General features: G+C 48.4%; 9 protein-coding genes across 9 annotated transcripts; 5 read left to right on the top strand and 4 right to left on the bottom strand.

Annotated features, from left to right (window-relative positions):
- Positions 1-801: 801 nt before the first annotated feature.
- On the top strand, positions 802-6313 carry cpcC (putative protein kinase (Gcn2); the record flags this gene model as incomplete). Its single annotated transcript, XM_032049450.1, has 4 exons — positions 802-1020; positions 1086-3140; positions 3185-5402; positions 5453-6313. The coding sequence occupies 4 exons, from the start codon at positions 802-804 to the stop codon at positions 5755-5757; spliced, it is 4797 nt and encodes a 1598-aa protein (XP_031904472.1). The 3' UTR covers positions 5758-6313.
- On the bottom strand, positions 6017-7361 carry cwc2 (active spliceosome conformation promoter CWC2; the record flags this gene model as incomplete). Its single annotated transcript, XM_032044367.1, has 3 exons — positions 6017-6504; positions 6561-7032; positions 7092-7361. The coding sequence occupies 3 exons, from the start codon at positions 7359-7361 to the stop codon at positions 6017-6019; spliced, it is 1230 nt and encodes a 409-aa protein (XP_031904471.1).
- Positions 7362-7928: 567 nt separating this feature from the next.
- Positions 7929-9633, top strand: BDW43DRAFT_307150 (putative GTP binding protein (Gtp1); the record flags this gene model as incomplete). Its single annotated transcript, XM_032046188.1, has 10 exons — positions 7929-7957; positions 8030-8058; positions 8127-8141; positions 8203-8227; positions 8289-8607; positions 8712-8821; positions 8874-9019; positions 9090-9147; positions 9211-9375; positions 9426-9633. 10 exons carry the CDS (start codon positions 7929-7931, stop codon positions 9631-9633), a joined length of 1104 nt encoding a protein of 367 aa, XP_031904470.1.
- Positions 9634-9789: 156 nt separating this feature from the next.
- Positions 9790-11423, bottom strand: cpa1 (carbamoyl-phosphate synthase (glutamine-hydrolyzing) CPA1). The gene has a single exon (XM_032038869.1). The coding sequence runs from the start codon at positions 11289-11291 to the stop codon at positions 9945-9947; it is 1347 nt and encodes a 448-aa protein (XP_031904469.1). The 5' UTR covers positions 11292-11423; the 3' UTR covers positions 9790-9944.
- Positions 11424-12610: 1187 nt separating this feature from the next.
- BDW43DRAFT_307148 (uncharacterized protein) lies at positions 12611-13468 on the top strand (the record flags this gene model as incomplete). Its single annotated transcript, XM_032046187.1, has 2 exons — positions 12611-13163; positions 13224-13468. The coding sequence occupies 2 exons, from the start codon at positions 12611-12613 to the stop codon at positions 13466-13468; spliced, it is 798 nt and encodes a 265-aa protein (XP_031904468.1).
- Positions 13469-14044: 576 nt separating this feature from the next.
- BDW43DRAFT_263821 (uncharacterized protein) lies at positions 14045-15828 on the bottom strand. The gene is made up of 2 exons (XM_032040603.1): positions 14895-15828; positions 14045-14790 (listed from the first exon to the last, which is right to left on the bottom strand). Exon 1 carries the CDS (start codon positions 15628-15630, stop codon positions 15352-15354), a length of 279 nt encoding a protein of 92 aa, XP_031904467.1. The 5' UTR covers positions 15631-15828; the 3' UTR covers positions 14045-14790; positions 14895-15351.
- A 1472-nt stretch (positions 15829-17300) lies between these two features.
- On the bottom strand, positions 17301-18736 carry BDW43DRAFT_263820 (Zn(II)2Cys6 transcription factor domain-containing protein). Its single transcript, XM_032040602.1, has one exon. It carries the CDS (start codon positions 18715-18717, stop codon positions 17614-17616), a length of 1104 nt encoding a protein of 367 aa, XP_031904466.1. The 5' UTR covers positions 18718-18736; the 3' UTR covers positions 17301-17613.
- Positions 18720-19970, top strand: BDW43DRAFT_263818 (uncharacterized protein). Its single transcript, XM_032040601.1, has 4 exons — positions 18720-18766; positions 18878-19166; positions 19218-19540; positions 19591-19970. Exons 2-4 carry the CDS (start codon positions 18971-18973, stop codon positions 19708-19710), a joined length of 639 nt encoding a protein of 212 aa, XP_031904465.1. The 5' UTR covers positions 18720-18766; positions 18878-18970; the 3' UTR covers positions 19711-19970.
- A 2335-nt stretch (positions 19971-22305) lies between these two features.
- On the top strand, positions 22306-24367 carry BDW43DRAFT_180777 (putative C6 transcription factor). The gene has a single exon (XM_032038868.1). The coding sequence runs from the start codon at positions 22563-22565 to the stop codon at positions 24285-24287; it is 1725 nt and encodes a 574-aa protein (XP_031904464.1). The 5' UTR covers positions 22306-22562; the 3' UTR covers positions 24288-24367.
- The last annotated feature ends 49 nt before the right edge of the window (positions 24368-24416 follow it).

Genomic DNA, 24416 nt, shown 5'->3' with positions numbered 1-24416 from the left:
TTTGCGCGAGAAGGCTGATTGGCCGTCAGGTCCATCGGATTCAATGCCCGCCCAGTCTGATCCTCGTCATCAGCCCCAGGGGTGCCAAACAAGGCGCTCTTGAAGGCGCGAATGGCGAACACAGGAGCAGGCGTTTCAGGAGGTTCCAAAACCTTTGAGTTGTCTATGGAGATAAACAAGGAATAAACAAGTCAGCGCGACAGCCGTACGATTTTGCGTTGGGGGGATGATCGCGCGCCCGCTATTGGACCGACGATGGGGCGCGTGCCCAAGCTTCATGCGACCAGCGAGACACACACCTGCAAACTGCTCGTTCTGCCCAGTGATCCACTCCAACATCGCGCCTGCAGGACAAGGTGAATCAAATTACCAAAAAGAATGAGGGTCGCATTGCAGGGGCGGACACCATTGGCGTCTTATCAGAGGTCACGACCAAGCCGTGGGATTGACGTGGAACGCTCTGCTTTGTTTACGGCGACGCTAAGGACCCAAGGCGGTCAGCGGAAAAACAACGGGGCGGGCCTTAAGGCAGTTTAGCTCGTCCTATAGTTACCGCTCTTTTACTCCCAATTTCCCGCGCCGTCTCTTTCTTTCCCTCCCCCGCTAGTACTTTTAGTACACTACTTGACTATCTCTCTTCCTTGACACATTGGTACCTGATCGTTCGATTCGAATATGTCCCTTATTGAAGCATAGAGGGCTGCAGCTTCGGCTGCAACTTTGTCACACTTAACCTCGTGACAAAGATACATCTCGACCTGGGTGAAATACTTTCTCTCTCACGCCGCCCAACGCCCCGCTATGCCTCACAAGCAGAAGAAAACTTCCAGCAATGCCCCGAAGAACGGCTCTCCCCGGGCGGAGAAGACGCGACAATTTCCCCCGGACGCCCCTGCGCTGGCCCTTCCAGTAGTGGCCCCGACCGACTACGAGGAGATCCATCGAAATGAGATTGAAGCTCTCCGCTCAATTTATGGCGATGATTTTGAAGAAGTTGAACAACGGCGATCTGCTTGGCAGGTATGTCTGGCATTCCCTTGCCCTTGTTCAAGCCTCATAAATTAATTTATGATACTCCGTCCTAGCAATCGTCAGATGTGGTATTTAAGCTTCACTTGCGCGCTTCATCTAATCCGGAAGTCCGTCTCGATTTGCTGGTAGAACTGCCCACTACCTATCCTAAAACCTATCCAAACCTTTTCTTGGAAAACCTAGACGACCTCCGTCAAGGAGCTCAATCGAGGATTGATGACATCATCCGGAGCAAACCGAAATCTCTCTTGGGATCGGAAATGATCTACGAGATTGCCGTCTCTATCCAAGATGTACTAGAGGATGTGGCAGAAGCCAAAGCCCAAAATAAAGACCTACCCAGCCTAGAAGAGGAGCGCATGGAACAGGAAGCTGCTGCCAATCAGCGTGCTGAACTAGAACGGCAAGAACAGCTTCAGAAACAGGAGGCCGCTACTGCGGAAGAGGAGCGGGCGCTGCAACAACTGTTGGAGGATAGACTTCGTGAACGAACAAAAGCACGACTACTACGACGGAAGAGTCGAACCTCCGGCATGGACACGAATAGCGAAATTGATGCTGGGGAGAGTATTCCAGGCGCAATTTCCTTTGATCCTCCCCTGGTTATGGCCGACAGCGATGAAGGGCCATTAGTCTTCCGGGCTGTTTATGGAAAGACCCTCCTTCGGAGTGTCCAGGGAAAAGACACGTTTACTGTGAGACCAGTGGCTACCGAGAACAGGTGCCATGCTCCTCTTCTGGTCTTAAAGGAAGTTTGCATTGATGAGACAAAGCTGTCTCCACTCGCATTTCGGGAAAAGATGCGCAGCAGTGAGGACAAACTGGAAGCGTTAAAAAGATTACGGCATCCAAATCTACTGGACTTTGTCGGGTTTAAGATTTATAGACCTCTTGAACCTGCTAGCCCGCAGGACAACGCTTGGACAGTGTACCTCCTTCTGGAGCACGCAAACAAGGGGTCACTGTCCGAGTTTCTAGATATAGTAGGGTCTGTCCCTGTGGAAATGCTCCGCAGCTGGACAATCCAGCTCCTTGAAGCTCTCGAATTTTATCACCGAAGCGGCTTTGTCCATGGAGATATTAATTGCGGGCGCATTTTCATACTACGGAACCAGACAGGTGGCACTACTGTGAAGCTGCAGGCGAGCGTTGAAAGCGCTCTTCCTGATTCTGCGGGCAGCAAACAGTCCTTGACAACTTCCAAGTCACCACTTTGGCTACCCCCGGAGTCAACCCAAGGCAATACTTCGCCGACCATGAAGACGGATGTTTGGGATTTGGGTATTGTGTTTCTTCAAATGGGGTTTGGTAAAGATGTGCTGCAGCGCTACACCTCAGCGAACGCGTTAATGGGCACATTGGGCCTTTCTGCTCCACTCCAAGACTTGCTTAATGAGTTCTTCAGAACAGATCCGAAGAAGAGACCCACGGCTTTCCAGCTCCAGCCTTCTGAGTTCTTCCGTGTTGACGCGCCTTTAGTAGCTCGCTCAAGCACCTCAAACTCCATATCCTTGCCGAGGCGCCCTCGGTTCGATTCGTTTGGAGCCTTACCAACATTCTCACGCTATTTTCAAGACTTCGATGAGGCTGGTCGCTTGGGGAAAGGTGGCTTCGGTATGGTGGTCAAAGCAAGAAATAAACTTGATGGGCGTTTGTATGCAGTGAAGAAGATTACTCAAAGATCTGCCGCGGCGCTTAAGGATACATTATCAGAGATTATGCTGCTGTCGCGTCTTAACCATCCTTACGTAGTGCGCTATTATACTGCGTGGATCGAGGAAGATTATGACTTTGTGGATGAGGACGCTGTCTCGTCTACGGAAGGAGACCCTTTTGCGAGCCAAAACTCACATGGATCGCATGGATATGGGTATAGCACAGGAGGGCTTGATTTCATCAGTTCCAGCGGTTATCCCAAGATTGAATTCGGTTCCGACAGCGAAGAAGAGAACGATGGGACTTTATCTAGCCGTGGTAATGGAGAGACACCCGAATCTTACGGCACTGGAAGTGAGACCGGCAAGGAACTCAGTCGAGTGAGATCTGGCTCGCAAGGCAGGCCTGTCTCCACTACGCTGTATATCCAGATGGAATATTGTGAGAAGCATGTAAGTTCACTCTCGTCTCCTTCAGATAGCCGCCCCTGGAAAAGCTGACTGTTCGAAAGACTCTTCGGGATTTGATCAGGAATGGGCTCTACGATGATGTCGACAGATCCTGGCGTTTGTTTAGGCAGATCCTTGACGGTATGAGCCATATTCATGGCCATGGCATTATCCATCGGGATCTTAAACCTGATAACATCTTCATTGATGTTGCCAACAACCCGCGCATTGGAGATTTTGGCCTTGCCACTAGCGGCCATTTCACGACAGCTGTACGGTCTTCGACGGTTGCAGACTTTGAAGGAGACTTTACCCGTAGCCTGGGTACAACTTATTATGTCGCACCGGAAATGAAGTCCGGTTTTACGGGTAACTATAATGAGAAAGTCGATATGTTCTCTCTGGGAGTCATATTCTTTGAAATGTGTTATCCGCTTCCAACCGGCATGGAACGCGACCAGACTCTGCGAGCCATCAGGGAGAAGGACCATACTTTACCATCTGCCTTCCAGTATTCGGAAAAAGCGCTCCAAGGAAGGATCATCGAATCGTTATTGAGCCATGATCCCAGCCAGCGACCCTCAGCTTCAGAACTTCTTCACAGTGGCCAGATTCCTCTCCAGGTCGAAGAGGAAACCTTTCGACGGGCGATTATGCACCTACTGTCCGATCCTAGTTCACCAGACTATAAGAAAATATTATCGGCTATTTTCTCTCAGTCTCCTAAGAAGTTTGAAGACATGGCCTGGGACATGGATTCGCGCGGAACACCAGCGGCTAATGAACTAATAGTTCAAAGCTTAGTCAAAGAAAGATTGACCTCTATATTTCGCAGACACGGGGCCGTGGAAACCACAAGGCAGATGCTGTTTCCAAGATCCCAACATTACAACAACGGAGCTGTGCGGTTACTTGACTCCTCCGGTAACGTGCTTCAGTTGCCTTTCGATTTGACCTTACCTAATGCCCGTGCTATTCCTCGACAAGATCCGTCCCTTGAGAAAACTTTTGCTTTCGGTACTGTCTACCGAGAAACGTCTCATGGTTCCGAGCCCCGGACTCACAAAGAGGTAGACTTCGATATTGTCTCACACAATACGCTGGATCTGGCCTTGAAGGAAGCGGAAGTCATCAAAGTTGTGGATGAGATTATTGAAGAATTCCCACCTTTAAGATCAGCCCCCATGTGCTTTTTGGTAAATCACTCGGATCTCCTTCAACTTATTCTGGAGTTTTGCCGTATTACGCCTGCTCAAATCCCGCTGGTTAAGGAGGTTGTTAGTAAACTGAATGTGGGGAAATGGACGATGCAGAAGATCAGAAGCGAACTTCGGTCGCCGGCAATCGGTGTTGCTTCCACCTCGCTGGATGAGCTTGCAAGGTTTGACTTTCGAGACTCCCCAAAGCAAACGCAGAAGCGATTGCGAGCCATCATGGAGGGCACCGAGTTCGCCGAACGCCTGACCCCCATCTTTGCCCGCATAAATTGGCTGATGGCGTATCTTCAATGCTTTGACGTGAAACGAAAGGTTTATGTCAATCCTCTTGGAAGCTTGAACGACAAGTTTTTCCGAGGTAGCATTCTGTTTCAGTGTGTGTTTGATAGTAAGCGGCGTGATGTTTTTGCGGCTGGTGGTCGGTATGACTCGTTGGTTCAAGAGTTCCTTCCCAAGGTCGTGGCTAGCCGCCCCCAAACCCATGCTGTGGGATTTAACTTGAGTTGGGATCGACTCAGTTCAGCTATGCTCGATTATCTCAAAGGCTCCTCGAAAAGCCATGCAAAACACCATGAAGCTGAGCCGGCTGCTTTCTGGAACACTCGGAGGTGCGATGTACTGGTTGCGAGCTTTGACCCAACAATTCTGCGTACTATGGGTGTCAAAGTTGTTCAGGATTTATGGAGCAATGACATCAGCGCTGAGCTAGCTGTCGATGCCTCCTCTCTTGAGGAACTTCTTACCAAGTACAAAGACCATAACCACAGCTGGGTTGTCATTGTCAAACAAGATAGCCAGGAACGAGGCTTCAAGGTTAGGTGTCTCGTTCCTAAGGAGGAATTTGATATTCGAAGCTCTGAACTTGTACCCTGGCTTCGGAATGAAATCCGGGCGCGGAATCAACGCGAGGGCGCAGGAGACCATAGACAGTCTCGAATGCCCAGCCAACCAGACCCCGGTATCGATAACGAGAGGTCGAGTGATGTGCGGATCCTAGTCCCACGACATAGGAGCAAGAAGTCAAATAGAAGGAATATTGTTGAGAACGGTATGTTTTATGCCCAGTCATAGAACTGATAATTAATTAACGAGAATTAGCTCTTTTCCGTTCTCGTGAAGTAATCGAGGATGCGTTGAATGGGCCTATTGTCGCCATAGACACGCGCGACGATTTACTTGAGGCGATCAGAGACACACGACTATCAGATCCTGATAGTTGGCGCACAGTAATACAGAGTGCGCCACTGACTGAAAGGAAGTATTTCGGCCAGGTTCATGAGCTGCTTGTTGATCTCGCTCATGAAAACCATTCCAATGACGGCGCGGATAATTTCAGCAACGCTTTCATATACAATTATCGCACAGGGTCTTGCGTTTACTATGATCTAGGACGCCGAAATTAACATACAGATGAACAGTCATGTGTTATGTGTTATGCATCTTTCTTTTGTTCATTGTTCTCTTATTTTGATTGTACTCGACTTCAGTTTTGGTTTCTGTTTGGCATATTTGGCATTGGTGTCGGAAATTTTTTCTCCTCTCAGCATTTCATAGCGAACTATACCCGTAAATATACCATCCAATTCAGCGCACAATTAATGAAACGTTTCAAGGTATCTTTGTATTATACATAATGGAAGACGCAAAATACCATAAGCAGAACTAATCACTGTCATCATCACTTCCATAGACGACTAAAGGACCTCCTGAGGCTTGAGGAGCTGCCTGTGTCGTAATGTTTCCACCTGCTAGTCCCCTTAATGCCGCAACAGTAGAGCTTGAAAAAAATCCACTGCTTTCCGATTCTTGCGGAGCCGAAGCAGAAGACCCAGCTTCAAGCATGAGTGGTTGATCCGGAGCTTCGAGCTGACCTTGATCTCCATTTCCTGCAGCCTCTAACTGTTTCGTCCGGCTATACCATACCTCATCAGGAGGCTCATAGCCCTGCAACCCAAAACTGCCCTCGATCTTCTTCCTCTTCCGTGCGTCGGGGTCCTTCCCTTCAAGTTCCGCAACAAACTCCGCTGGCAACGCCCTGCGCACCGCCTCGGCAGCTTGTTCCTCCAATCTTCTTGCCTCACGTTTCTGAGCCAAGGGATTCGGATCCACCGTCGCCCAACGTACGTTAAGAATCTCATTATTATCAAGGGCTTCCAAAAGTATCAGCACACCACAATGCCAAACATCCAAAAACGGACAGACTTACACTGATGCGCCATAGCCTCCTTCGCAAACTCCGCCTGCGAAAGGGTAGTATATGTAACGAACGCAACACCCCTCGAGGTCAAGACACGTATCCTCTCAATCTCCCCCCACTCCGAGAAGTGCCGCGCAACAACCTCCTCAATATCATCCGTGACATGGATCCGTCCCACGTAGAGCGTCCGATTCTGCCGCATAAACGACCCAACACCGCCCATATCATCACGGTAATCGCTGAACTTGTCTCGCCCGAAACAGTCGACATTCGGACTGAATAAGTCATGAATGGTTGGTAGACGGTGCAGATACTGACAATCGGATCCGAGATGGCAGACACCGCGCGCGAAGAAAAGGCAGAAGAACGATCCAGGCACTTTGTCAGCACGCGTGTAGCCGCTATCTTTGGAGATGTTGCACCGGGATGCTGCGTGTTGTTTTGAAAGATAGCTGTCTTCTCGGTCGCCGCCGGACCATTTCTGTATTGTTTGTTAGGGACATGTTTCTTCGTGACGCAAGAGGAACCACAGAAACGTACATTATACCAAATGTTGAAAATCGTGCCGGTTTGCGGGGGCGGTTCAGACTTGATTGTGGCAGGATCAACCTGCGGGCGTGCTGGGCGACGCTTCTTTCTGATTATCTTCTTCTTCTTCGGCGCGCCTTCCGCGACGGCGGACTCAGCGGGCTGGGCGACGGCTAGGGCATTTTCGTCGTTGGCGACTTGTTGGTCTGGGGTATTTGATTCTTCGGGGGATGTTGTGGGCTCCATAGCTTGAGGGGGCGAGGCAACTGCGGTGTCCGCCATGATTGGTATGGTGGGGATAAAATTGGATGTTGGGAGTTCTGACTTAATCTTCATCGGTCTGGGGTGAAGCTTGCGCCTGAAATCTGGCCGGATTAAGGTTGTGCCGTCTGTGGTATAGGGATTGTACGTAGCGATGGTATACTCAGGTCACCATAAAAGTATGGCATCAAGTCTCAATTTTATCAGTAGACTATGATTGAAGAATTTGAATAACCATTTGACAATTTTTAGAGATCCTCATTCATGACGTGGTAATCTCAACATATGCATTCAAAAATCAGATAAACCATCTCAGCGGTCGAAAAAGCGGTCAGGAAGTCCCGGCAGAATCCCCAAAACCGCAGATTATGTAAGGCAGTTATTTTGTGAGATTTTGATATACAGTTGTTCCTCCCCAGACTCCCCACCCTTATCGCAGAAGATCCGCCCAGAGTACTTGTCTTGTGGTATCTTTGATTAATCCATATATCCTAGCCTCTCCCAGGGACCTCGTTTCATGGGCAGCTTGACCGCAGCAGTACTTGTTATCGCTGAATTTTTGAGTCCGCGGGGCTCCCAACCGGCAAGATGGTGAACATCACAGAAAAGATCAAAGAGTATGTCTGGATGGCGGAATCCCTTCGGGAAGCATATTTTAAATGGAACGAAACTCTGATATAACATCACAGAATTGAAGATGAGATGCGCAGGACGCAGAGTAAGCTCCTTTCAACCCCGTACCCTTCCCCGACTTTATGCAGAACCCCGCCGCTAACTCCATAACAGAGAACAAGGCCACAGGTGCGCACGCCATCTATTTCCCATGACGAAAGAAAGGTGTACAGGTCTAACGAATAACCAGAATACCATCTTGGTCTTTTGAAGGGGTATGAGCCCACACAATCTCCCTCAACCATAGCGGGACGACTAGCTAACACCCCCGGACAGAAAGCTTGCTCGTCTAAGAGCTCAGCTCCTAGAGCCTACAGGCGGCTCCGGTGGTGGTGGTGTAGGATTCGATGTGAGCAAGAGCGGTGATGCCCGTGTGGCTCTCGTCGGTTTCCCATCCGTCGGTAAATCGACATTTTTGAGCAAGATCACCAAGACCAAGAGTGAAGCTGCCGCGTACTCTTTCACCACGTTGACTGCCATTCCCGGTGTGCTGGAATATGGGGGTGCGGAGATCCAGATTCTGGATCTTCCCGGTATCATCGAGGGTGCTGCTGAGGGAAAGGGAAGAGGTCGTCAGGTTATTTCTGCTGCGAAGGTTCGTTTCCGGTCTCCTTCGCGCTTTGTTCATCTTCTCCCCTTCTCGCGTATTCGCAGTCGAAATGGTGGAACTGCGGGATTATATGTCTAACCGATTACCAGACAAGTGACTTGATCCTGATGGTTCTCGACGCCACCAAGAAGGCAGAGCAGCGTGCACTCCTAGAAGCGGAATTAGACGCCGTTGGTATTCGACTGAACAAGGAACCACCGTATGCAATCATCCCCAGATTCACGTCAATATTAGACTCTAACAAATCCTAGAAACATCTACCTCAAACAAAAGAAAGCAGGCGGAGTAAAGATCACCTTCCAGACTCCCCCCAAATACCTCGACGAGAAGATCATCTTCAACGTGCTCCGTGATTACAAGATGCTTAATTGTGAAGTGCTGATCCGAGACGAATACGGTATGATTGATTCCAGGCAAATGACACCTTATATCCTAACGTTCCTTTCATCCTAATGCACATCAACCAGCAACAATCGACGACTTCATCGACGTCATTATGAAGGACCACAGAAAATACATCAGATGGTAAGATGAAACCGGTCTGACTCTTAAGAGGGGCCCAAACACATGAATCTGACTTTATTACAGTCTCTACGTATATAACAAAATCGACAGCGTCAGCATCGACTTCCTAGATCAACTCGCCCGTGAACCCCATACCGCCGTCATGAGTTGTGAACTTGATCTCGGCGTGCAGGAGGTAGTTGAGCGGATCTGGAGAGAACTTCGGTTGATCAGAATTTATACTAAACGGTATGTCTGCCCCATCGCCTAGTAGCAGAGTGGTATTTAATGTTGCGCAGGAAGGGAGAAGAGCCTGATTTTAGCGAGGCGTTGATCGTACGGAACAATTCCTCCATCGAGGATGTCTGCGATAACGTTCACAGGACATTGAAGGAGTCTTTTAAGTATGCTTTGGTGTGGGGTGCGAGTGCGCGCCATGTCCCGCAAAGGGTGGGATTGTCACATATTGTGGCGGACGAGGATGTGGTTTCGATAGTTGCTAAGTAAATGGGTTGTTCGGAACGTGGAAGTTTCGTTCAAGAGGTTTAAGGAGACGACTAGCTTAGGATTAAATATGAAACTATAATACGTAGCCTTGTATCGAAATGACACGGGGTTTGAGATACACGTACTACGAGAGCTCAGCGGCGATTGAAGGATACCAAAAATTACTCAAAAGTTGGATAGCAAGTTTTTCAATTGCTGAAGAGACCAATATGAACTGTACAAATTATTGACCCAAATATAGCAGATGATATTCACATAACCCATAAAACCAGACTCCACGCACAAAATACCAAACCCAGATCACATTTTTTTTAAGCAGCGGCAGCCGCCACATTCTGCATACCAATGGTAGGCTGCACGCCAACACGCTCCTTAGCAAGCAGATCAACCAGGAGAGGGCTGGGCCGGCTGTCACGGTTTGGGTGGAAGTCCAGCTGGCTGTTCTTGTACTTGCGAACGCTGTCCAAGTAGATGTCGAACAGGTAAGAAGAGTCCAGCGGGCCTCCCTTAGCCTCGGGGTGGAACTGAGTGCTGAAGATAGGACGAGTCTTGTGGATCATACCCTCATTGCTCGAGTCGTTCAAGTTCACAAAGTAAGGCTTCCAGTCGGAAGGCAAAGTCGAGGCATCAACCGCATAACCATGGTTCTGGCTGGTGATGTGGCAGCGACCAGTGCTCATGTCCAGAGCAGGAATATTGTGGGCACGGTTACCGTACTTCAGCTTGATGGTACGAGCTCCAATGGCAAGGGCCAACAGCTGGTGTCCCAGGCAAATACCGAAGATGGGAACCTGAGAGGTCTCCATCAGGCGACGCAGGTGGTAGGCAGTCTCCTGGCAGTGAGTGGGGTCACCGGGGCCGTTGGAGATGAAGACACCATCGAAGTGGTGGGCAACTTTGTGGATTGGGTAGTCAAAGGGGAACACCGTGACACTGGCGCCACGGCTGACCAGGCTACGGAGAATGTTCTCCTTGACACCGCAATCGATGACGGCAACGTGGCACTGAGGGTCGGCGGCACTCACGTGGAAGGGGGACTTAGTGCTGACCTGGCGAACAAGGTGAATCTGCTCAGGGTCGACGAAGGCCTCATCCTGGTCGGCATCGTACTCCTCACCAACAGTGATACGGGCAAGGGAGGAACCCTGTTCACGGAGATAGGTGACAATGGCACGGGTGTCAACGCCGGAGATGGCAGGAACACCCTCACGAGCACACCATTCACCGAGACTTTGCACGGCAGTCCAATGGCTGTATTGCTCAGCAACATCGGCAACCACCACACCAGCAGCCTGGAGGTGAGGAGACTCGAAGTACTTCAGAAGACCGTGCTGGTCTTTCTCAGTAGATGGGACCCCATAGTTGCCAATCAAGGGCTGGGTGAAGACCAGGATCTGACCACGGTAGGAAGGGTCAGTCAAGGACTCCGGGTATCCAACCAAGGAAGTTGTGAACACGGCCTCGCCGGAGATGTTGGAACGAGCTCCGAACGACTTCCCGTGGAAGATCGGACCATCTCGGATCGTGAAGGTGGCGCGTTCGTGGGCAACACGTCCATTGCGAACAGTTGCCATGAACCGCGACTGGATAGACGCGTTCACGGAAGGGAAGGCAGAGGCCCTGGCGGGCATTGCCTTGAAGAGTCGCGCAGCGAACATAGTATTCCGAAGCTTAAGTGTGGAAGAGTGTACGATGATGTTTGAAGTTTAGTTCAGTAGTTTCCGGAAGCTTTCCAGAGGTGATCCGAGATGTAGTCCTGTAGTAACCTCTTGTCAGCCATAATGGATCTTTAATTGAACACATTCGCATCCTGTCAATATACGAGGGTGGTTATCACGTGGAGGCACGTGGGCGGAGCATACCTGAGAAGTGAAGGTCGAGAAAAAACGCATAAGCGCGACGGTGCTGTTACCAGTCACAAAAATTGGGTTATATGGGTTAAATTTGTTATTTAAACAAACATCGAAGAGATGTATGTGCAGAGTCTTGGGGCTGTTGTGGAAGTGTGGGATGAGTCAATGGGGAAGATGAAGGAAGAAAAAAGAGTGACGAGGGCGACGGAACTTAAAAGAGGACAAAATGATCGCCGGCCCGGTCGGATCCACGTGACTCATTACACCGACATCAGCGGATTCCAGCCAATCAGGGGAGTGGAATTGGCTGCGCTATCGGAATGGCAACTTCTTTCTATCGCCCTGTTCGAATAAACCCCATTATCCAATCGATTCTCCACCGCACTATTATCTACGCCTTACGGACTACACGAACAAGACACGGTGGCTGGTTGAGTGCAGCCTGAATCCATTGAGCAGGGTTTTCCCCCTAAGACTCGACAACGTTAACATTCAGAGGGCGAGATCAAGCTTTGATCAATCGAAGATGGAACGAATCAGGACGGAGCGGAGTACAGAATACAACTATCTACGTGTCAGACTACCACATCGATAGACAAGTCGCCACCATGACTCACGCGTGATTAGTTAGTATTGATTAGTTAACAAGAACTGGTGGACCTCAATTCTCAGGGGAGAGCAGGTCTTGTCTCGCTTATGATGCAAGGTTCTTTTCAATTGCAAATTTTTTTCTTCCGTGGTTCTCGCAAAGGGTTCTGGGCCCGCGGGTTCCCGTACCAAGTAGAATCCGGGGAATTGTCAGGGGTGGGAGGTCTTGGCATTCTCGGATCTTTTTCTCATCAAGAGAATGCTCTCAATGATCTACAAATCGTTAACATCCCTTCCTATCCATACATGATTACGCAAAAGGGTAACACGGCTCTACTTACTTCTAGTACACCGGTCTTGTCGGTAGATTTATCGTTTATGCTGTCGGGGACTTTCGGTGATCTTATTTTGATAGGTTAAAGTAACCCGCAGGTCTTGATATCATATATAGAGTGCACTTGACCTTCACATAGACAGAATATCATAGCCTGGATATCTCAGTTGTTATGTATTTCTAATTTACGTAATTCGATCTCATGATTGTACTCAAAAAAATCCTCCAAGCCCTAGTGGCCACCACCCTACTAACCATCGCCCTGGGACGAGCATCTCTCCAATCCCAGCCGGCACAACAGCCCATCTTACAATCACTAAACCCACGGGAGGACCCGGGCTGTGATGGCTCAGGCATCGACCCAGACGGCCACTGCAGCGGTGACGGGATCATCGACGACCCGCAGAACCCGCGAGACAAGGAGCGCGAGGGGTTCAGATTCGACAACCCCTCAACGAACTGCAAGTACGTCACACAAATGTACGTCTGGGACTCCTTCAAAGACCTCGAGACAGACATGACAAAACTTTTCACCCTGATCCACAAGAATGTCAGCTTCACCGTGGTAGGCCACCACCCGATAGCTGGGCACTACAACGACCTGCTTCATTTCTATGTCAATGCGCTGCGTCGGGTTAGCGTTATGTTCTTCGACTATGCCGATAAGTTTGAGATCCACCCACAGGCTATCCATGGGGGCTGTGATAGTGCTTGGGCTGTGTCGGAGATTCAGTTCAAGGGCATGATGAATTCTGGTACATCTCTTCCTTTGTGACTCGGTTAGAGCTGTGCTGACATAGATGTGGTAATACCAGGGGATCAGTTTGATATAGTCAATGTGTGGGTGACGAAATGGGACGCAAATAAACAGATGGTCGAGATCCGGACATACATAGATGCTCCACGGATCATGGACGCGCTTTCTAAGAACGAACTCTGGTGGAATGGCAGCACGTCGCGCGAGAATGTGCACTATGTGCCGGGGCCCGCGGGCATGCCTGATCTCAAGGAACTGGAAGACCTTATGGGGTACCCTGATGGGCGTAAGTATGAGGATTGAGCGAGTGAGTAGGATTGTCGTGGAGTCCCAAAGGGCGAGGTTATGCATTAGGAGCTAAGGCGAGTCTCATCGGGGTAGCTCTTTTAATACTAAAGTTGTATGAATTTTGAAGCGTATTGGCTTCACTAGCTACGGTCACTCGCATTGGGGAGTATATCTATTGACCAGCTTTGATACTACTTGATAATCCAAGAGCACTATGTCACCTACTGTTCTTGATAAGATAGGCAAGCAACATCACTATGTACTCAGAAATCTTGAATAAGAAGAGGAGCATTATTGGATGGAAGGATAGTGAAGTTTTAAAAACGCGAGGGCTGTGAATGGATATCTACAATTGCGTACTATGAATCTGAGCTCCGGCCCTTCAGGCTATGAATATCATTTAGAGTTTTACAATGATGGATATCAATAAACAGAATTTCAATAGAAAGCCACAAGAAATTCGCATAATTATCGAGATGAGAATCAATCAAACAAGACGAAAGAAAGTGAAAGTCATGCTGAAATAGGTTATGCTACTTACACGAGATATCCTGACGGTTATCCAGCGCTAAGACTGCCTCTCGAAATGTCTGTTGTTAGGTATGTTTATACTATCTCTCAACAATTCGTTTGAAACATGGACATTACCTATTCATCCATGGACTCGGTGGTGCACGACGAAGCGTCGCCAAAATTTCAAATCCCCGTCCAGCGGCGGCACCTCCCATCTTCGCATTTCCTATGACGGTGGATCCGCGCTTAGCTCTACAGAGAACAACGCAGAGCCTATTTTCATCAGAAACGAAATCAAGACCATGCTTGCGACCTAATCGTGTCGTCGAGACTATGTAATGACTCCCTTCTCGTGCCCTTGTGATTGTTCAACGCTGAGAATGTCAAACTGTGTTAGCTTTAGTTTGTCGTATAGAAGCTTTCTGAAGACGTTTCTCTCCTGGAATAATATGAGAGAATCATAACCTCATGCTCTGGGCATCCAGCCTTAGTCAGATCCTTGACCAGCTCAGTAGCCACCACAATGTACTCTGAATTCATGTAGGGCGAGCCACCGTTTTATTTCCATAGAGTGGATTCATTCACGGATAGAAAGTGAGAATGCCCAATGCTGATATCATGCGTCTTTTGCCATGAAAGTGTTCATAGAGGGGTATAAGGAAAGAGTGCAGGCATGGTTTATCAGTAATCCTCTATAGAACTCTTTACTAACGAACTCTGCGATCTCCGGATGCATTCTATATTATATTTTCAACAATATGTGGCTCACCCTTGTATTTAGGAATCGTTAAAAGTTGGATAGACGTTCAGAGTCAAAAGCCTCGCTATGGCATTAGATGTTTCGTTAGTACGGCTTCCTTCAAGAGCATGGCCTAGCGTTACCAGAGCCAGTCATAAAAATACTGTCCATTAGGATCTGTCTGCGTACCGTGAAGTAAAGACACGGGGTACAGAGAGGGGGTGTACTCTCTATTGTATCTCTCACAATAAGCGGCACGTTGATGCTCAGCCTCTCAGGAGGCCAAGAGCCTTGCCGATCTCGTAGTGTCTTTCGTTAATGAATGTGTTTATTGCGGGGCGTAATACCCCAAGTTTTGGCGGAGAAACAAACAAAGGGGCTTGTTCGTCCATCACGTTGCCGATGCCCGACGTGATCACGAATAGCCGCTTCATTCAAGCTGGGTAAAGAATCGATGCGACTGAACGTTCCTCCTGGGACATGTCGACATTCATACAGCGGAAAAGGCCCTGGAGGTGGCTTTGGCATCGCAGCAAAGAACAGCCAATTCTCCAACAAATTACCGCATGCCCTTGTCACCTCCCTGACTTGCATATTACCCGAAAGAAGACGACGGAATTCATCCACAGCAGCCTTTTAAGACACGCTAAACGGTTCCACAGCAGTGCGGGGAAACAGCAAATCCCATAGCATACGGCACTTCAGTTTGAGACCAGGAGATTGTGTAGTTATCGATATGCGGAGTCCCTCTGCATCTCTGTGCAACACTCGCTGCAAGCTTTGTGAAATTCAATTTTACTCTCCGTAGGCTGCTGGAGAAACTGTAGGAAAAGTCTTGCCGGGGATTCTGACCCGGCCAGCTTATAGGGCGATCGGTATCGAACCCTCGATCACCAGACGCGGGCCAGATGATGGTGAGCTCCATTCGCCTGTTCTCAGGCTTTGGTCCTGTAATCTCCAGCGCGGGGCAAAAGTGTGGAAGCTCGGCCCCGCCATGGATGCTGAATTTGAGTCCTGTATTGTCCACGCAAGAAATGCTCCTGAATTTTACCTTCTGTCTCGGATTTCAGGCCCACATAACTGAATATATCACTCTGAAATTCTTGGTATCCGTGTATTGGGGATCGCGATTCTTGATGCCGGCGAAATTTCTCCCGGTCAACATTTCCGACACCCCGAGGAAACCATTATACCACCGGAGGTTGTCTCTTACAACCTGCGTAAAGTCAACAACTATGAGTGCCCTACGATCCGCCGCCATATTAATGAGGTGTATTGAACTGTGCAGTGAGTCCCTTTATCATTTTAGCTTTGAGCAGCTTGGTACAGTTGAAAGAAAAGAATCATGTAGTAGCTGAAGTTAGAAAGAACCCAAAAGGTGATAGGAGGAAATAAAAAGGTCGGAGCCGGGGAGTGAAATACAGTTCCGAAAGTGAATTGTTTGTGTGAAAAGTTCCTGCTTTCAAGGTATGTCACTCTTTTATATAGCCATGGATAATCTACAGCCGCAAAAAGTGCCCGTGAAGTGATAAACTCTCCTTACTGAGGTAGGCAGGTTTCTCAAATCTAACAAAGAGGACTAGCTCTCAGGCAACGAGCCCAAACCCTCTTTACATGCGATTATAAGGGCTTTTTCTCCAAAGCATAGCCGCCATTCATATGTTCCTTCATGGATTGAATGAGAGAGACTATCCTGTCATTGTAAATCCCCGTCAATCAGCGACTAAGCAAGTTTAAGAAAAGCGAGCAGCTGTGGCGTACCTTGAAATGCTTCAATCTTTCTGTGTGGTTGTGTTAGTAACAGGCGCCTGCTTAAATCAACAGAAGTGAATGTCTGCCTTTTGATATCCTACCTGCTTGTGTTCACTCTTCATATCCCACCCTCTGTTGTTGTTGTTGTTGTTTTACTCTCTATCCATTTTCCAGGCGCTTCGCTTGTACTATCTTTGATGAAAGAACGTCTCTATCCTCTCTAGAGCTGGCCCAGTGGGCCGCTGATTATTCCATCCACTACTACCTTTACCTTTACCATCATCACCTCAGTCAAAGTCCGAATTATCGAGGCGCTAGCCGGCCTGTCGCTGCCTGGACTCTCTACTGATGGTCCACTCATGCGGTAAATATACCCCCGGGTCTTTCTTTTGAAGAAACGCAGATCCTCCAGCTCCTCAGCATCGCAAATTCCAGCTTTATCAGGCTTAACCCTAGCACTGCCACCTATATCATGACCTAGATTAAACCCGTGGCCGCAGATGTAGCAGCCCGCACTGTAGCCGTAATGCGTTGCTTCTGGCGCATTCCCCAGTGCAAGCCACTCATCATCCGGGTTATCCGATCTATCGGACATATTCTTGGATGAGAACATTGTTGCTTAATCAAGAAAGGATCATGGTTCCGTCTAGTTCAAAATGATCTGAACTAGACGGTTATTGGGTTCCATGGTGCAGTTGAACCCGACACGTACTGATAGTAATTGAAGTGACTTGTGTTGGGAATCTTATTTGCACCTAATCTAGGTAAGAGTGCGATTTGGACTTCACCGATAGTATATGGAGACCTATGAAAGTGGCGCCGAATAAGACCACCTTTGCGGCTGTTTATGTCCGCATTTCTGCCAGTAACTTACAGCGGCGATATTTCAACTGACGACCAAAGCTACGCCAACAATGAGTATTACGCTGAATATCTATACCTGAGCATTACAATACACTACCACCGTCCCTTTCTTCCACGTACTCTAATATTTATCGATCTAAACCACTCCGCAAGCTGACCGACGAGAGAACGACACAATCAATCAATCCATGTTTGCTTAGTTCGGGGGGAGGCGACACGTAACTAGTACTGATTGAATTGAACTGAGACGGGAGGCAGACCGTCCACGTAGTAAAAGCACTAAGGAAACCACTCAAGCATCTAGCTCCAGCACTTCTCTATGTCTCTCACCCATACATGGAATAAGCAAGAGTTTCTGAAACCCATCCAATTGCCCAGGGACTTGGCCCTCCTGCCAAGCCCTTGCAAAATCACCATAGAGCACGGTGTCCTTTCCCAAGTGATCCGACTCGACCAACCACGAAGCACTGGTACGGACGTCCCAAAGAACAGTTCCAGACGTGAAGGGCAGCATACTCAGCGCTCTGACATTCGAACAAAGTCCGGTTTTCAGCACCGAATATAAGCTCTCCATCATCATGAAAAGGATGACCGTTCTCCGAGCACTCTCGGCAATGATCCAGTCCTGCCATGTGAGTGCGGGGGGCAGATCTCTGGCCTGGGCCTGCAACTGGAGGCTCCAAAGTCGCAATGTATTCATATTCTGTTCTGCGACGGAGCGCTGCCGGACGTCACCGTCAAAGAGCTGGATGATATGGAATAGCATTAGCGCCTGCACTGCTGCGAGGAGCGTTTGCAGAGTGCTTGTTTGATGGTCCTGTTTCACGAGGCTTGCAGCCTTACTTTCCAGAATGCGGAATACCATATCCTCCGTTTCTGGGGTCTTAGCACGGTAGGCTGTTGAGACTGTAAAGGCATCTTGAATAGCATCGGGCAAATATGCATCGTAGAGGCGGTGATGAATGAAGGGGGTCTTTCGAGAGCTAGCAAACATCTGCGGGTAGCCTTTGATGCTCCGCAAAAGCTGAGTGATTGACCACCGGTCTAGGACAGTGGTTTCTGGGAAGAAGCTAGCCGGGGATATTGGTAGAACAGTGGGCAGAGAAGGTCCCACAGTAAACCATGAGGTGGGGAGGCTCGCCCCGTCGGATAGAGAGACATTTAGCGGCCAAAGAGATAGTATGTCATCGAAAACGTGGGACGGTTCAGGCTCCACTCGCGAAAGATCTTTTGGGTGCTTTTGTGGAGTCCGCCGCCTATTGACGTAAACACATTCCAGGCCCTGGGTAAGGCACCGCGAACATTGCGGAGTTTGGCGGCTGCAGCGTCGTTTGCCCTCGACGCATGCATTACACGACTTCTGTCGGGAGCGGGCATAGGGCGATCTGTACGACATGGTCTGTGTGTTGAGTCACGAAGAGAAGAGGAAGTGACGGATCATCTAGGTAAGCTGATGATAAATTTCCGCGAAACTCCGCGAAACTCCGCACCCTTTCCGCAGCCCTTGGTCTATACTACTACACGTATATAATCAATGTATATTGATAGTACTCTAGCAACAATATAAATAGGGATCCATAAACCTCCTAGATTCCTTTACAAAATCAATCCTTACTCTATCAAAGATAAAAAAACCTCTTCCTTTTACAATGGCAGTCATCGAACTTATTTTCCCAAGCATCAAAACCGATCCGGCTTCGCTTGAAGAGATCGAACGAGACTGGCCGGTCATCAGTAAAATATTACTCGACCCTAACCCCGGCTTGCTCCACGCATACCGCGGATGGATTTTGACAGAAGATGGGCAGGATGTGAGAGAAGCCTACAAAGAGTTTCTTCTTTTTGGTAAGCTTACATAACGAATCACTCATGAATACTTCGTCTAATCCAGTATAGAATGGAACAAGGCTGATTCTTTCCATGCTTTTCTTGGTTCTGAGCAATTTGCTGCTTTCGCTGGCTCGATCAGACATTTGGTGACTGGGCCAGCCACGCTGCAACTCTTTGAAACAAATTGCTCCCCGAGAGAAATGGCCTCGGCGCCTGTGGTTGAAATTATCCGGGTGGGCATCTTCAATTCTGAGAATATCGAGGCCTCTCTGCAGACTTGGGGGAAGATATCGCACTCCCTGTCTGGCAAAGCCTCTGTCACGTATGGCAAGTGTTTGAACCTAGAGAGAGATATCGTAATGGGCATTATAGGATGGCCGAGCTTGAAGGTAAGGTCAGAATATCTATCTATTATAGTTGTCATACTAACGTTTGGCAGGACCGCTCTGAACTGTCCCGAGAAGGAGATTTTATGGAAGCTTTGGACTCTTTCAAGTTGCTAGGGAAAGTGTCGCATATCACTGTTGATATTGATCCAATGGAGCTGGGAACGCTGTAGGGCATGTTACTAGTTTGAAATCCAGTTTCCTTGTGATATAGGATATGAATAAATGAGGAGGATTATAGGCCAGTAGTCATATCTTAAATACAATTTAAGTACTTTCGTGGGTGTGCTTATAATTGCCTCTCAGCTGGAAATTTCATATTGTATGAAAGAAAACATCATTATTATAATTTAGCTTTAGTCTTTTCAAGCTATTCAAGGTGCCACGAAAAATCAAATACATTCACATCCAAACGTGGCCCACTTCTCTGCCCCATGATTGCAGTTCGGGTTAATGCACTAAGTAAGACCGAGTCGATGCCTTCCGCTTGAGCATCAAATGAAATGCATAAAAAGTCTATATGAATAAGGGTCTATCTTTCATCTGCTCGAAAGACATTCTCGATATCCCTCTCACAGCACTCAATCAAGCAGGCGCGGCGCCAGACACACTGATTTGCTCTGAAGGGCGCCGATAAAATCACTCCATTCAGTTGATTCGCCGTGTACGAGATTGAAAAGAGTCTGTGCGCCTTATCATATATATCTTTTTTGTACCGTATACAACAATGCTAAGATTCTCGAGGGCAATGCAGAGTTCGCTATCTCGGACTTAGCAGTTGGAGCTCCCCGAATATCTCTTCTGACCATCACCTTTTGATTGGCAATCCGGATTGGTCCAACTTCATGAATAGAGAAACACCGCTGATAAACCACTCAGTGTATTTCTAGGGAGGAGAGACTTTATCCCGCTTATCAGCCACGGCGCGGACACCAACGGAAGAAAGATCAGATACAAGGCTATCAATCTGCGCGTGAACGTTTAGACTTTCTTCTAGCGAGCCAGGCCACTCCGGAGCAACGCAGACTTGGGTCTTTGCGACGCGTGGAGGAAGAATAAGACCACGGTTATCTCCATGATCCGCTATCATCTAACCGATGGCTCGAGCAGAAGGACGATACGTGTTCTGTCACACGTGAAGTAGCGGTGCTGTGTCTGTTGACAAAGTTTCGACTGTAATATCATATTCTTCGTTGATTGTTTGCCTTAATTCTTGAGACATTGCATCCTTCATACACTGATCTATACCAGGAATATATCCTAAAAGTATGCTGGTTTTCGGGGATCGTTAGTATGATCAGTCCCCTTTGTTTCCAATCCCTTTACTACAGGGACAAATAGAAGATCCTGATATAGAGACGAGTAAATATCAAGCATGACTTGGATCTCTTGGCAAGCATTTTGCTCTGTTAGATGAGCAGTGTGAGATTCTTGCCATAGAAAGTTGTCGCATCTAAGAAATGGCTGGATGTTTCTTTCCATTTGCTATCTGTGCCCCAGTGATTCAATTTGACCCTGCAAATCCTGGGGCGTCTAATTCATTTCTTGAAGAAAGTGTGCATGACACAATCGGTAGTCGGCTGGTCTCTGGTGCCCTCGGCGTTCCCTTCAGCTTCAATGTTTTCGAGGGCAGGCGAAGGAAGGTAATAGTTCTGTACTCCAATGACCTCAAGCTGGCAGTTCAACCAGGTTCTTATTTTCTCCCAGATCGAGTGAGAAGCCGGATATTAAAGAAGCCGTTAGACTAGCTGTGGTGGTAAAAGGGCCATGAAAAGAGATACTACCACCAGGAACCCATGATTGATGACAAAGGCCAACATATCTTAAGAACCAAACACTTCGAAATATGATCTTGATCGACCATGTCGCCCTTGCTCAGGATATCCTGATACTATCTTGCGAAATCCTTATCCTTTGCGACTTCAATCCACGGGGGGGTATTTCCGACAACTGTCACTTTGCACTTCGACATGTTGATGATAAATGTTGACCCCTCAATATAAGTATACAAGGATACTTCATAGTCGTTTCATTGTTGATATGGTCAAAGTTCAAATTCTCTCGTTGGCGGTGAGTTCATATGTTTTTTGGTACATCTCACAAGTCAGTGCGCACCTCTATGATGGTTTCAGAGACTACCAAACAGGTATATTCCATAGAATAGTTGACCAGTAATGCAATCGCAAAGCCAATAACTCTTTCTAGAATATAATCTGAAAGTAACTTGTGGCTGAGCATTAGGTAAGTACAATTACCCCTCAGTTGGTAAACTAATGCAATAATGGCCTATACAAGGTCGTTCCATTTGAGAACAGCGAACAGGGTGAACTCCATGGCATACCTAACCTACGGTCAGGTGAATGAAGCACGAGGAAGGCTAGTGCTCCTCGATAGTCTTATGTTTCCCGGGTGTGAGTTGCTTAATCCAAGCGTGATACTTGAGGGTATTCAGGAGACAATAGATGTGTAAACTCAACATCAGCAGTCATCAGCCACCAACCTAGTAGGCGGCTCTTAAGTGAAAGAATTTCCTAATCTACTATGTATTAGGTGAGAACAGTATAAATAAACTTACTGGATGAGAGTGGGGATATAAATTAAATAGAGATAGAGTTAGTTTAAAACTATTCTGCCAACGTATAGCTAGTTAACTAGTAAGGATAGATACTATTTATTACAAGAGTCAAGAGTTCAGAGTAAAAGTTGAGATAATCAAAAGTGATATAGCGATATTCCTGGTAAAGAAGAGAAAGAAGAATAGGGGCCTAGCTATAGATTGATAGGACAGTGGTGGATAAAGAAGTCTAGAATATAGGAGGAATCTTTGGATGATGGGAGGTGGAGATTCCAAGGTGAAAATCGGGGACGCTAAACCGAGGATAGCAAAGCTAACCGGAAAGGGTTGGACCCACCTAGTTGACCTGCATCCACCAAGTACTCATAGCTCGCTTTACAACTCCAAATATGACTCTCAGACCACCTCGCGAGTCCCCGAGTTCAAGCAAACAAACATTCTTAGCAGAGTATGAATGAGACAGTGAGAAAACGCTCCAGGATTGCTTGCGTCTCCTGTCAATCACGCAAGCGTAAATGCTCCGGTGACCAACCGTGCAGTACATGTTCTCAATTTGGTGTCGACTGCCGCTACGACCTGCTGTCGCGTAAGAAAAAGGACGCACGGTCTTTTAGGCCACAGCAATCTATACCTCCAATAACGAACACTACATCCCGCAATGAGTCTGTCCCTAAGAGTCATCGTGAAGAGGTCTCGGGCGACTCCACGGGCATGCCGCTTGGCTCCTTGGAAGCCAATTCGGGAGCAGCATTTGTGCGAAAATTAGGACTCAAGATCGACCCAGCCAATGCTCCGAGGCTAGAATTGTTCGCCTGGAACGTGGGTGCCCGTCAGCCCGCTCCTTCTTCGATACCCCCAGCGTCCGTTACCAGGCCAGTAAGCGTTGCAGACATCGTTTCCCAGGACGAAATGAGGCTGCTAGCCGCCACCTTTTTCGAGAAGGTTGATCCATGCTATGGCTTTATCGACCGTGAGCATCTGTTCCATCAACTGGGCCGGCGATGGCTCCCTTCGTCATCTGAGTCTGCATTGTCTTACGGGCCGTATGACGCTGTGCTCTGCGGTGTTGCGGCTTTCGGGCACCTCTTTTCGCGCAGACAAGCACCCCAAGCCGAGCTTCAATTGGTCGAGGCCGCTCGCCTAATACTTGACCAACATATGCTCTCCGAAACACCTTCTTCGGTAGATATTGTCACTGGCTGGGTGCTTCGAGTTGCATACCTGCGCACGACGGCCTCTCCCAACGCAGCCTGGATGGCTAGTTGTTCACTGATGCATCTCATTGAGGCCACCGGTCTTCATTTAGAGCCCACCTCCGACACAGTCCTGGGGCAACCGGCAGAGCCGTGCGACCCAGAAGTTCGCCGGAGATTATTTGCTATGGCACGCCATCTAAATGTCTGGATATCCTTCGAGTTGGGCCGTTCCCGCGTCATCTTGCACGGGGCAACGTCGCTCCCACCCACCCCAAGAGCAACCGGTGAGATCTTTAATCTCCTTCCAGTGTCAGAAAGTCTGGATCCCAATAAGACGCAAGACTATCCAGACCTTGAATCAGCACTTGCCAATGTTGTGGAGATAGTTCACCCCCATCCCTCACACACCCTGGCGCAATGCAATCTAATGCTATGCATATACAGGCGCTTGCGGGGCCTGGACTCCGTCATATCTGGAGCCCTCTTGGACCGCGTTCTCGAGTTAGCGAAGAAAGGTCTACGTGCCTCTCGTGACATGGTCGCGGCAAACTCTCCCTGGCATCAGATCGCCAACGTGCCCTTCCAGATCGTCTGCACGCTGTTAGCGATTGACAGTCGCGCCTCGTTAGCATTGCTGGGCGATGCCATGCAGGCACTGCGCGATGTGGCCTTGGCGTATGATACGGACGTTATGAGGGAAGCCTATAACACGGCCTACCTGCTGATCCTACTGCACCAGCGACGAAAAGAAGAAGATACGAAGACTCTTCGAGGTGTTCTGCGTGCCAGTTCTGCTGCTTCGGCTCCACAGGTTGAGGTTAGTGAGCCCATAGCAGAGTCGAATCACTCACTCGCGGACTATCCAGGCTTCTCCTGGCTGAGTGATTTGGTGATCGACATGCCGGGTTTGCAGAATTTTGATCTGGAGACTTTTCTGGCAACCGACACCCAATGGCCGCTGCCAGAGATGGGCATGTGATATGTTATATTTCTGATTACAACTAGCGCATGCTCTATCAAAACAGGATACTAGGTGAAGTATCGAGTGATAGTGGAGGATGCAGAAAGAGATGCCGCTCCTATGATTTCCAGCCGTATGGGCGACAAA

Source organism: Aspergillus alliaceus (genome assembly GCF_009176365.1).
Source record: "Aspergillus alliaceus strain CBS 536.65 unplaced genomic scaffold BDW43scaffold_5, whole genome shotgun sequence".
Taxonomy (NCBI): domain Eukaryota; kingdom Fungi; phylum Ascomycota; class Eurotiomycetes; order Eurotiales; family Aspergillaceae; genus Aspergillus; species Aspergillus alliaceus.
The sequence above is the reverse complement of the archived record's forward strand: the minus strand, read 5'-3'. Positions and strand labels throughout refer to the sequence as shown.